General features: G+C 30.9%; 2 protein-coding genes across 3 annotated transcripts; both read left to right on the top strand.

Moving 5' to 3' along the window:
* Positions 1–4,292: 4,292 nt before the first annotated feature.
* On the top strand, positions 4,293–7,579 carry LOC118034179 (thylakoidal processing peptidase 1, chloroplastic). Its single transcript, XM_073404534.1, has 6 exons — positions 4,293–5,358; positions 5,846–5,914; positions 6,013–6,081; positions 6,254–6,340; positions 6,467–6,534; positions 6,788–7,579. The coding sequence occupies exons 1-6, from the start codon at positions 4,618–4,620 to the stop codon at positions 6,900–6,902; spliced, it is 1,149 nt and encodes a 382-aa protein (XP_073260635.1). The 5' UTR covers positions 4,293–4,617; the 3' UTR covers positions 6,903–7,579.
* Positions 7,580–10,202: 2,623 nt separating this feature from the next.
* Positions 10,203–11,973, top strand: LOC140954487 (protein TUNICAMYCIN INDUCED 1). 2 transcript variants are annotated; one of them, XM_073404228.1, is made up of 3 exons: positions 10,203–10,419; positions 10,505–10,786; positions 10,920–11,973. In XM_073404228.1, exons 1-3 carry the CDS (start codon positions 10,294–10,296, stop codon positions 11,670–11,672), a joined length of 1,161 nt encoding a protein of 386 aa, XP_073260329.1. In that variant the 5' UTR covers positions 10,203–10,293; the 3' UTR covers positions 11,673–11,973. The 2 variants fall into 2 exon arrangements, with proteins under 2 accessions (XP_073260329.1, XP_073260328.1); XM_073404227.1 differs by having other exon boundaries at positions 10,505–10,822.
* The last annotated feature ends 718 nt before the right edge of the window (positions 11,974–12,691 follow it).

Below are 12,691 nucleotides of genomic sequence, written 5' to 3'. Positions count from 1 at the left end.
GAAGAAAAATCCCTAATTTGCATGAACAACAATCTAATTGTTAGATTCAATGATAGGAACTAAGTTAATTAGAATTATTGGTATTTTTTATTAACTAGTTCTGCTTTTTGAAATGAACGACAGGGGCAAATTTGGGCTGATGTATGCGCTTACGTTTTACTCGTTGGATCGCGTGGCAAGCGGTCACCGTGGGTTTGACTTGCTGGTTATAGAAGACGCCTCTTGTCCAGGAGTTATAGACATCTTCTTGCCCCTGACCTTCCTTCTTATTTGCACGTCTGCCACTGCTTTTCATATACTTTGAGCGTGTTTGTCAGTGTGATTACAGTTATTTTTCAAATAACTTTTCATGCCGAAATACATGTCAATAATTTTTTTATTTTTTAAAAATTATTTTTAACATCAGCACATCAAAACGATCCAAAAAATACAAACCGTATTATATTTTAGTAAAAAAATAAAAAAAATTCAAATTTGGTGGGACACGCGTTCCTAAACGCTTCCTTTTTAAAAGTATGGTAGATTTTATTTTTTAAAGTATTTTTAAAAAAAGATATATCAAAATAATTTTTTTTTATTTTTTTTAGAATTATTTTTGATATTAGCATGTTCAAAAAATCTAACAACACTAAAAATTTATTAATTTTAAAAAAATTATTTTTTTGTTAGTACAAAAATAAATAGGAAAGTTTTGAAGGAGTTTCAATTTAAAACATAGTCATAGCTTAAATTTTTAATTGCTAGTTAGAGAACATAAGAGTTTTCTTTTTTCAAAAAAAGTTTTGAAATTGAAACTTTTTAAGAATAAATGATACCAAGGTAATTTGAGTTGCAATTTATTGACACTGTAGAGTTGTTGGATAAGTTTTCGTATATTTTTAAAAATTTGTTGCAATACTATTATTATTACTATTATTAATATTTCATGTCTAAAGATATTATTTGGAGGTTAAGAAAAAAGGTGGTACAATATATTATTATTATTATTATTATTATAGGTATTAGGTATTATTTAACGCAACATCTCTTGCTCAGGGTTAGGGCTCTCGGGGTGTGAATGATAATAGCAGTTGGTTTTCAAAGTTTTTTTTTAATATATAAAAATAATATTTATTTATTTTTTTAAAATTTCAAGTAAATGTTTTTAAAAAAATAATCACAAAACAAGAAATTTTAACTACGAAAATAAACAGCACTTTGGTAGAGATGCAGCGTTTTGAGCTATGATAAATTTTCACATTTATGATTTACCTTTCATAATTTCTCCTGGCTCGAGAATTAATAATCTGGGAAGAAAATTCTTTTTCGCTAAAATTTAGAAGCACCGCCTGCCTTGCGAGAAAAAATGAGGGTTGCTTTTGTCTCTCGGTAATTGCAATTTCGAATGTGAGGCGGCCACAAAGGAGGAAGGTCATGGGAGCTGGGAAGGAAGCAAAGAGGCAAGCGCATGTTCGGTAAAAGTCAAAACAAAAGATAGTGGAATGCCCTCCATCTTGTACCAAATTGCTCGACGACCAGCCTGGCTTCCTTTTTTTATGTGGTTTATCCTCGGAAGTCGGAATCATCGTCAAGTGACGAGTTTGCCCTCCATTCGGTGACCAGGAGATTGGGGGTCTTTGAAAGAAAAGTATCTGAGCAAGAAAGAGTTGAAAAAACGTTGTCTCTCAACCAATATAGAGATTTCTTTCTTCATTTTTTTATACGAACCAACACAGAGATTTAAATTTACTGGTACATTTTATTATACTTCATTGGAGGTCAGTTTTTTTTTTTTTTAAAGGAATTTGAAGTTTTATTTAATAGTATTATTAAATCCAATTAAACAGTTTAATTTTAAAATTTATTAATTTGATTTTTTATTTAGCTTGAGTTTTGAATTAAACTGTCTAAGAACTGACTCAAAGTAAATCATTTAATTTAATGGGTCAAGAGACAACTTGAATGATCAATAAAAAAACATGACATATCTTCAAAAAAAATTATGATATATTTTTTAAAAAATATTGAGACGATATCAAATTAGATCGATATTAGTTACTATGCAACCTAAATCATGGATTTCAATGAGTTTAGTAAATTTTTTGTTTTTTTAATTATTTTTATTTCATTTTATAATAAAATTAAATGTTTATAAAATCGATCACAAACCCTTAAAAAAATATGTATTTGATAATTTGTACCCCATGGACTCAATGTGAAATAATATAGCCTTCATGGGCCAATCTATGAAAATAGCTCAACTCCCATGGTTACTAATTTAATACATTTTAGATTCTACTTTCTCTAGCTTCTTGGATGTATAAAATATCTTTTAATAATTTACCACATTTTCATATTATTAATGTCTATACAAGATGTACTTATCCCTTGTTAAATATATATGTTAACGATATTTATCCTTCATCAATTCAATACGAAAAAAATAATTTTTTAGACGCTCATTTTATAAACATGACTCACAGGCTGTAAATGTCTCATGAGTCATTCAAGTTTTGAACTCATAATTTCTATTATTTATTTCATACGTATTTTTGGAGTATCTTTTTATATATATATATAATATTTATGTAAACACAAGAGAGATTTAAAATTTATGGAAATGAACTTTTTGAAAATATCTACTACCAATCACCTTAATTTATTAAGCACCGACCATAGTGACCAACAAAAAAATTATATAACTAAAATAAAAAAATTAAATAATTATCCAATATATGTTAAAAAGACAGAAAGAAGATGAAAATATTAGATAAAAAAGTTTATATTTTTAGTTTTATAACTAAGTTTTTTTTTTTCAAAAGCTAAGGAAACATCAGAAAATAAATAAATTTTATGTTAAGAATTATAAAATCTCAAACATGTAAAATAAAAACTCACAAGAAACCGAATTGGAAAAACATGCATTTAAAAAAAATTAAAGAAATTGAAGCAAGCATGTTTCATTACAAATCAATATTTTTATTAATAACATAATTTTTTTGAATTTTTTTTCATGGTAAATAAATAAACAGTCACTTAAAAATTATAAATTATAAAAACAATAACAAAATCAGCGTAAATTAACTAAAAATACTAAAAAAAAAAGCTGATACGACACAATATATTCTATAAAACAACACAGTTAACATGAAACAAGATTTATCATATCCCTGTTATGAATAAATTATACACAATGGATTTATTAAACCCCTCGCTCTTTCTTACCTCATAAGTAGTAGTTGTTGTTGTTATTTTTTTTTTTTTTTGAAAGTTTCTAATAAGTTTAAATAAGATCACTAACAATAATTATTTATGGCTGGAGTATATACATAATCATGTTAAAAACCATGCCCTAGCCCTACAAGAAAAAAAGTTAAAGTAATTTTTATATTTGATTATGGAAGCATTTGTTTTTGAAAAGTGATTTTTTTAAAAAAAATATTTAAATTTTTTTGTGTTTATTTGCTATTATAAAAGTTGGTAAACGAAAAAACATTTTCTGAAAATTATGAAAAATATAAAAATGTCATATTATTTGCTGATTATATCAAATTTGATTCTCAAACTTTTAATTGTTATATATATATATATATATATATATATATATTTGTTTCAAATATTTTTTTTTTCAATTTCATTGCTTAGAATTTAATTTTTATATTAACTTTTGTCATCATTTTTATAATTGTTATTTGCTTTTTTTCTTATTATTTTTTAATTGAAAATTTTTATCTATCAAATTTGATCCCTATTCTTTTGATTATTACTTATTTTATTTAAAATAATTTATGAAATGTTAATTGTTATTATTTTAATTTCTTCATATATTTTTTTTTTTTTAGATTTGACCTTTATTATTTTGATTATTATTTATTTTATTTAAGATAATTAATGAAATTATATATATTTTTAATTTCATTATCATTCGACTTTTTAATTTGTAAGATTTATTTTTTATTATTTTAATAAACTTGAAAAAAATAAAATATTAATAAGTTATTTTCCAGTTTATTTTTCATAACATAACTAAACACTATAAAATATCAAAAAATAATTTATTTTTTTAAAATTCACTTAAAAAAAACTTTAAAGCAAATAAACAAGACCATGTATCTCCTATTTTAATATTTTTAAAGGGGAGGATTGAAAAAAATAATACCCAACCAAAATCCAACTACCCCATACCTTAAAAACCTAAACTACCCCTCATCAAACACACAGTGGTAGCTCCGTAAATAAAGTACAAGAAAAGTCCACTTTCATTACTCCTCCACAGCCGCCGCCTATTAAAACCCAAACCTTCCAAGTAACTGGCGTTTTTCAATTTTCCTCTAGTCATTGCTTGCGTTCCCTTCACCAAACCCCATCCCCTCTCTCCTGAGCCTCTCTCTCAGAGCTCAGGGTCTCCATCTCCTCCCATTGCCATACCCCAATCCTCCGATTCGAATCTCAATCACGCTCAATTTTGACCTCACAAACTAGCTCAGCCTCTCAATTCGTAACTCACATCTTCAGTTCACTGATTTTTCCGGTAGAAATGTTGTCTATTTCTTGCTAGGCTTACCTAGATCATCAACCCTCTTAGTACCCGAAGTCACTATTTACCAAATCTTTATCTTGTTATTCGAAATTGCTATCATGGCGATCAGAGTTACCTTTTCTTTCTCCGGCTACGTTGCCCAAAACCTAGGTGTTCGTGTCGGTAACTGTCGGTATCTCAACGAATGTTTTATCCGGTCACGGATATTTGCTTCACCAGCAACAACCACCACAACACACAATTCTGATATTGAACCCCCTGGCCCGAGAACGGGAACAGATTTTCGCCGCCGAAACCTGAAGAGGAATTATAGTAATTCGGCGGCGATGTATAGTACGATGGCTGGTGAGATTTTTGGAGATAATTGTAAAGGGAGTGCGATTGCGGTTGGATTAGTTTCTCTAATGAAGTCAACGGCTGGGGTTTCTTGTTCTAACATGGGTGCTTGTGGAATTTCACCATTTAAAGCCGTCTCGATCCTTCCGTTCTTGCAAGGATCGAGGTGGCTTCCGTGTAATGAGGCGGTTCTTGGATCGAGGAGTCCTGAGGTGGATAGAGGAGGGACAGGGACAGGGACAGGGACAGTGAAGTCTGTGGAGAAGGTGAGTGAGTGCAAGAGCAGTACTAGTGTGAGCTTCCAGATTAATGGGAAGGAGTTTGAGAGGACAGGAAGTTGGTTTTCAAGGGTTTTTAATGTTTGCTCGGAGGATGCCAAGGCTATGTTTACTGCTGCTACTGTTAGTTTGTTGTTCAGGTCCACCTTGGCCGAGCCTCGATCCATTCCTTCAAGTTCTATGTCTCCTACTCTGGACGTGGGCGACCGTATTTTAGCAGAGAAGGTGAGAGCGAACACACACTTTAGCATATTTTCGTGTTTATTTTTGGTGTATTCATGTGAAATTGTGTATGTTTTAAAGACCCTTTCGAGAGTGATGGCCTTAGATCATATCTGGCTATCCTTTTTGACCTCTGTCACCATGTTTGGATGATTGATTGATAATTCTGATCCATGGTTAGCTAATGTGGTGACTAATTTGATGATATTTTGAGGTATATTTAAAAAGTAGGAAATGGAGTTGATATCGAAACACTGTCCTATGTAGAGTTGAAACGAAATTTATAATGCTCAAAAACCAAGCGAGACTCTTGTGTTGGTATTGATTGTTGATGCATTTATTTGTTTTCATATACGCTTTTGAAGTAGGATATGATATTTGTTCATTTATGAAAATTCTGGTGAAAATTTGAGACTTGTTAAGCTAGATAAACTCTCTTTCTTTCTTTCATGATATTGATATTGTTTTTTCCCCTTCTTTCTTGTCATAGGTTTCATACGTTTTCAGAAATCCTGAAGTCTCAGATATAGTCATTTTTAAAGCTCCTCCAATCTTGCAGGTATAAACTAGATTAAGTTTTTGATGAATTTGTATAAGATTTTGTTATTTCCTATTAAATCATAGATCGCTAACTTGTGTTTTATATGTAATTTGCAGGAGTTTGGTTTCAGTTCAGGCGATGTATTCATAAAGCGAATTGTGGCAAAGGCTGGAGACTATGTTGAAGTAAGCCTCTATATGAATATATAACTGATCCTATTAGGAATGGAGGTGTTTGTTCTTTGTCTTCTTTCTTCCTTTTCCTCCCATTTTCATTAGATGCTGGCAAGTTTCAGCCAAAAACATAAAGCATCATCCCTGCTGCTGACTTCTTGTGTTATTTGTGGACTATTTATAGGTTCGAGAGGGCAAATTATATGTGAATGGTGTTGTTCAGGATGAAGAATTCATCAAGGAGCCACTTGCTTATGAGATGGAATTAGTGGTAATGGATTTTGTTGATTTATGGTTGTATTTTGCACATTTGTACCATGTTCATCTATATATATTTGTTTCACTTGGCCAAGTGCTCCCATATTAGCTAACGAAATTACTTTGGTTTCTTTTGCAGCTTGTCCCTGAAGGTTATGTCTTTGTGATGGGGGACAATCGAAATAATAGTTTTGACTCTCACAACTGGTAAGTTGAGAATCTTTCTAATGCTGATTTGGTTTGAGAACATGCTATAATAGGTTTGGAAAGAAAAAAAATATTCTCTTTTGGGTGTCGACAATTTGATGGTGCTTTTCGCAAATATCACAAACATGCATTTGGCAATGTCTGTATCATCTGAAGTAACACAAAGGAATATAAATGTAAATCAGCACAATTTCTATTGATGTTTATTCTGAAAACACAAACTCTTAACGTTGGTGTTTCAAACTCTTTTCAGGGGCCCGCTTCCTATCAAGAACATTGTTGGTAGGTCAGTATTTCGCTATTGGCCTCCCACCAAAGTATCCGACACCATTTACGATCCACACGTGGCAAAGAATGCAATCTCTTGACACTGGTCTTCGCAAGGATCTCTGATAACTAATATTTTTGGCTCCTGGTTGAGCAATTGTGATTACCTCACTGCTATCATCACGGTTCTGCTTATCTTGAATGTATCAGATGATGGATCATCATCTCATCCATCTGTTCATTTCTTTGTTGATGACCTAACCGTGGTTTATGACACATTCTTTCTTGTAAATCATATTTCCAAAACAAAAGTCAAGTGGAAGAAGTAATAGACATGTTCATTGCTTTGTATCTTTATTTATTGTTCTTGTTTCCTGGGGAATTCAGCAATGCACCAAGCGACCTGCATGGATTTCTGCAACTATTGCTGTGCCCACTTCAGTGCGTGTATTGTCTTTTTATGCCTGAGGTTGACGAATTATGGAAAGCTCCTGGTATTGGTTTCCTTTGGTGCCATGGTTCTTGATGCGGTTCCTCTTGAAGATGTGGTTGTTGGGGGCAGGGAAGTGCAGCAGGATTTTGGTCATTTGGAGGCCTTGCAATCCAGCTTGCACTGGAGAACCTCCTGGAGTTGATCATACATATTGCTGGTCAATAAACAGAGCTTCATTATTTCAGATTGTTTCTAATATTTTTCTTCAGTTGCTTGAACGCTTGATAAATTTTGCCTTTAAAGAAGGCTGATTTAGACTGAAAAATCTACTGTGGTGTTATTTCATCTTTTCCTCCGGTTTGTTTCAATTATCTTTTATTGCAGCCGGGTTTGTGGTATTGAAAATCATACCCTGAATCTCTCTTGTTTGATGGTATCTTTTATTGCCCTTGTTTAAGCTTGTTAGCGTGGGTTGGTCAGTTGTTTCCTGTACGCATTTGATGAACCCCTCTAAATCTACCGTGGAATTGATGTTCTCTCTTCCCCTCGATGCTGCTCCAGGATGCAGGGAGAGACTGGTGCTGAACCATCGGTTGTTTTTGGTGGTCATTTTTGCATCTTCTGAGTTCTGACTCAGCTGCAGTTAGCTTCTACTTCCAAAACAAAATCACTCTAATTAGGTTTTTCTTACCAGGGTTGATAGCAGTAAAAAAAGGACAAGAAATGGTGGAGGTGGTGGATATGTTTGTGGTCAAGATGAAGGTGGTGAAGTTTGATGGTGTTTGAAATATTTGAATGATGTAATGAATAGATTATTGATGGCAAAATATTGAATTTTATGAATTAAAAATATTTTTAAAAAATAAAAAAATTAGAACTTAATTATAAATCGTTGATGGAGTTTTATATATATATATATATATATATATATATATATATATATATATATATATATATATATATATATATATATATATATAAAGGAAAACATTCCCTTGGAATTTAAGTGCATGATTTCTTGCTTCATATATTATAAAAGTGTTCCGAGTAGATTCATAACCTAATTTCAACTTTAATGTTGATATCCATGATAAAACTAGATCGTGAACACGCAAGTTGGTGGTTAACTTAATTTGAAAAAAAAAAAAAACAGAGAGTTAAAAAAACAATTGTTTTTTTTAATGCAACAGTTTAAATATAGAACGATCCGAATCTCAAAACATGAAAACTAATAGGAGAACAAAATTTGCAACAAAGGCCACCCTATTTCTTAGAAACAAAATTGAAGTCATGATAGCTATTATTTAATTATTTGATCCGTTTTTTTGCTGAGGGCCAAATACTTTTTTTTTTAAAAAAAAAAATTAATATGCGAGCTTTTTTAATGCCTTTTTTAAAACAAAAAATTTTTATGTGTAAGTGAAAAAAGAATAAACTTTTAATTAAATAAATTGGTAACTATTTGTGTAAACAACTCTAAAATAAATCATTTACGGCAATTAAAAGTGAAACTTAAAAAATCAAGACATGAATATAGATTAAAATATTTAATTCTGCAACATAAGATATTTACCAAGTTATATTTACTGAATTTATTTATTAAATAAAAAAATAATAAAAATAGACACCCATATAAAACTAAATGAATAAAATAAAAGAAAAGAAATATCCCAAACATGTTAAAACTATTATCTAAAAATAATTTTTTCTTATTTTAAAAAATAAAATTCAACTATATATATATATATATATATATAGATCAATTAGAATAGTTTCTTTAAAAATTAAATACACACAATTGTTTTTTAAAAAAACCTTTGTCTAAAAATGGCTAAATAAAAAAATAATCATAGAGGAAAAATATTATTTGAAACATAAAAAAAATTATTATAAAAACCATTAAAAAAGTATCAATTAAAATAAAAACAAAGATAAGAAAACAAAATAAGAAAAAAATAAACATTAAATGATTAGAAACATTGTAATGCCTAGCATATTCACATGCGTTCTCTACACAAAGTTTCAACTCAATTTGTTAATTATATTTAAAGTTATGAGTAATAGTGCAAAATTGGTTAAATTGTAATTTTTTAAAATAAATTTTAATTTCTTCAAAAATTCTAAAATTTTAACTAAAACTAAGAAAATATATTAGAAGTCTCCACGCAAATGTTCATATTTTTCTAACAATTCAATCAAGAGTTATGAATTTTTAATATAAGATTAGTTGATTTCTAGTTATTTCATTTTTGTTTAAAACATCTAATTATTTTATTATCTCTTTGGAGCAACTTTAATATATTTATTTTTCATTTTCAGTTATTTATGGCTTATTCCTGTGCCATAATAGCATTACAGATTTCTCACTGGTGTTTATACTAGCACTTTTCATATCATTTTTTTTTTGACTTGAAGTTTACAAACATTATCTAAAAATAAATATTTTTATATCTTTTAAAAGTAAATATATACAATTTTTTCTTGAAATAAATTTATTTAAAGATGGATAAATAAGAAAAATAAAAAAAAATCATAGAAGAGAAATATTGATTGAAACATCAATTATAAAATAAGGCATTAAAAAGGTGTCAATTATTTTTTAAAAAAGAGGGGAGGGATTAGAAAAAAAGAGCAAAACAAAAAAAATATTACCTCATGTTAATTTTTCAAACTCGTGATCTAAATCATAAAAATATTTATTTATAAATTATAATTTTTTAAAATAAATTTAATAAATAAAAAAACCTTAAAGCAAGGTTTAAAATGAGAATCCAAATCCACAAATAATCTTCAAGATCAGAAAAAAACATTTTTAAGAAATAGAAATACAGGTTGTTATGCACTGATTATTTTTTATTAATAAAAAATTATTTTTCAAGAAAAAAATGCAAATCCACTGAATTTCGGGGTACAATCGTCATTTTGATCTCCATATCCTCTTTTTCTTCGATAAAACACCTGCAATGCAAGAAAGGAAAGAGGGAAGGGAGATCCACACAGTCCGGATTTCACACGTGTCTAAGTCCATTAAGGTTGAAGAAGAAAAAAAAAAAAACCCGATGAGTGGCCTTCGTCGTCGTCGTTTCCTCTCCCCTCTCCTCCCCTTACTCATCTTCCAAATTCTACCATTAACTATATCATTTACTCCTAATCACCTTAATGACAACAACACTCAATTCCTTAAGGTATTATGTTTCTCAACTGTACACTTTATATATATATATTATTTTATTCTCATGGATTTTGTTTAACTTGGCAATGATTTTACAGGACGTTTTGAAGGAGATATCGGTGAAGCAAGACTGGGATTTGGATGGAATTGAGATTTCGAAGCTGGGAGTGAGTAAAGTTAGGATTTTTAGTTCTCAGAGGTATGAGTTTAAGATCCGAGTTGGTAAAAGTTACATGCTACTTATATTCCCTGATGAAGTAGATTCTCGGAAGAAGTTGAGCAAACCAAAATCAAGTATTCATTTTGGAGACTTGATTAAGGAATTCGGTTCCATGCCTGTACTTGACACTTTGAAACTCCAAGGTCCTTTTGATTTGTGGGTTAGTGGCCATGACAATTTCTCTTTGCTATTGCCGGTAACTAGCTCTGCTCACCTTTTTAAATATTTCTGATTCTTTTTTTATTTTCAACTGGGTTTTGTTTTGTTGTTGGTTTTGGTTCTGTTAATTCTAGATGAATGCTTCATATGGTGGTCTGAAACGAATAATAGTGGGAGAAGGAATCACTGTAGAAGTGAAAGGAGCTAAAGAGGTTTCTCTTTTTCAAGATTTTGATCTTAGTTTGGCTTTGAATGGAAGTGATATTAATAATAATAAGGGGGGACATGGTTTCTACCCTTTCGGGGATTCGATCTGCCCGCCGTTATTACCTATAAGAATTATTGGATCTGCATCGCTTGTTGCCAACAAGAATTGGGACCCTGATGCTGAAATTGAAACGAGATTGTTATCAAAGAAGACTATCGAGTTGGTATCTGATAAGTGTTACGATAGGAATGTGTACAAGAATCGGGCTAGCACCATGCACTTTTTAAGTTCCAGTATTGCTAGGCTGGAACAAGTTTTGAGAAGTTTTCTTGGTGACAGAATTGCTCGAAATGGATTGTCGAGCTTTCTTAGAGCAACTGCTAAAGCATCAACACTGATTCGTTTTCAATTAGAACTGGAGAAGAGTTTCGGGAGCAACGAGACTGTTCAAGAAGTGTTGGCAGAGTGGAGAACGAGGCCTACTGTTGAACGGGTTTGGTTTGAGGTAATAGCAAGAGTTGAGGGTGAGAAGCTAAAACCCGTAATTGTTAAGAAGGTTAGGCCTTTTATCGCTGTTGATTCTGCATCTTGGAGTAATTTAATGTCTAATATTTCCTTCACAAATTTCCCATCTGTTCTTGTACCTCCTGAGGCTCTAACACTGGATGTGAAATGGTAGGACAGAACTTTTGTAAATAGTGTAATTTTAGAATGTTTACATAACAAAGCAACGAGCTGTTATTTGTGCTTAGCTTCAATTGATGATGTAAATAGGATCACCAACGTCCAGTTTTTGCACAAACCGCTTCATTTTGCAGTCCTGGCTTTGAATTAGAGCAGTGTTGCCGTTATTTTGCTTTGGCTTTGTGACTCTGGCTTTTAGGAGTATGCCCCCCTTGCCTGTTCTGTTGTATACCATGGAAAGTTACGTCTCACGATGATTGCTCAACACTCTGAGAATTTTATTGCTTTGTGTAGAAGAGTAATCTTTAATTTCTTATCGGAAATAATAATTGCTGGAATGCTACTCTTGTTCCTACCGAGTTGTTGCATTGATTTAACTGAATTTCAGCATTGTCCTCCCACTGAGAATACAGCATCATCTTGACCGTTTAATCTTCATGGATCGAAGTTTTTACACTTTTAACGGATCCCCTGTCATTTTGTTGTATACAAAGGGAGGAAAGCAATTTCGGCCGCAGCTGTAGGAGTTGATCACCATGCTAATTGAATGCCATTGATCTCCCATGTTCGTATAAATAATTTATCAACAATAAAGTTAGAAGTTGGCAAGGTTTCTGACTGACTACACATGAAGCAGAATCAGCACTGAGAGGTTCTGACTTCTGGCCTCCGAGATAGTTGACCACTTACGTTTTTTTCTGCAGAAACTATCCCCAGGGACGATTAGGTTTTGAATCTTTGGGCTGCCAAGTATTCTGTTTTTTATTAAAACTTGATTTTTTCCCTTCAAATTATTATATTTTTATTTTTAAATTATTTTGACATATTGATATTAAAAATAAATTTTAAAAAATAAAAAATATTATTTTAAAATATTTTTTAATTAAAAAACTTTCTGAAAAGGAAATTTGGCCATGCTTCCCAACATCCTTATCCAGTTGCTTATGCTTATGGAATGAGGAGAATTTTCTAGTTTTACTCGTCTTGTCTTAATTCGTGCCTTTACTGAATAGG

Source organism: Populus alba, chromosome 14, assembly GCF_005239225.2.
Source record: "Populus alba chromosome 14, ASM523922v2, whole genome shotgun sequence".
Classification (NCBI taxonomy): domain Eukaryota; kingdom Viridiplantae; phylum Streptophyta; class Magnoliopsida; order Malpighiales; family Salicaceae; genus Populus; species Populus alba.
The sequence above is the reverse complement of the archived record's forward strand: the minus strand, read 5'-3'. Positions and strand labels throughout refer to the sequence as shown.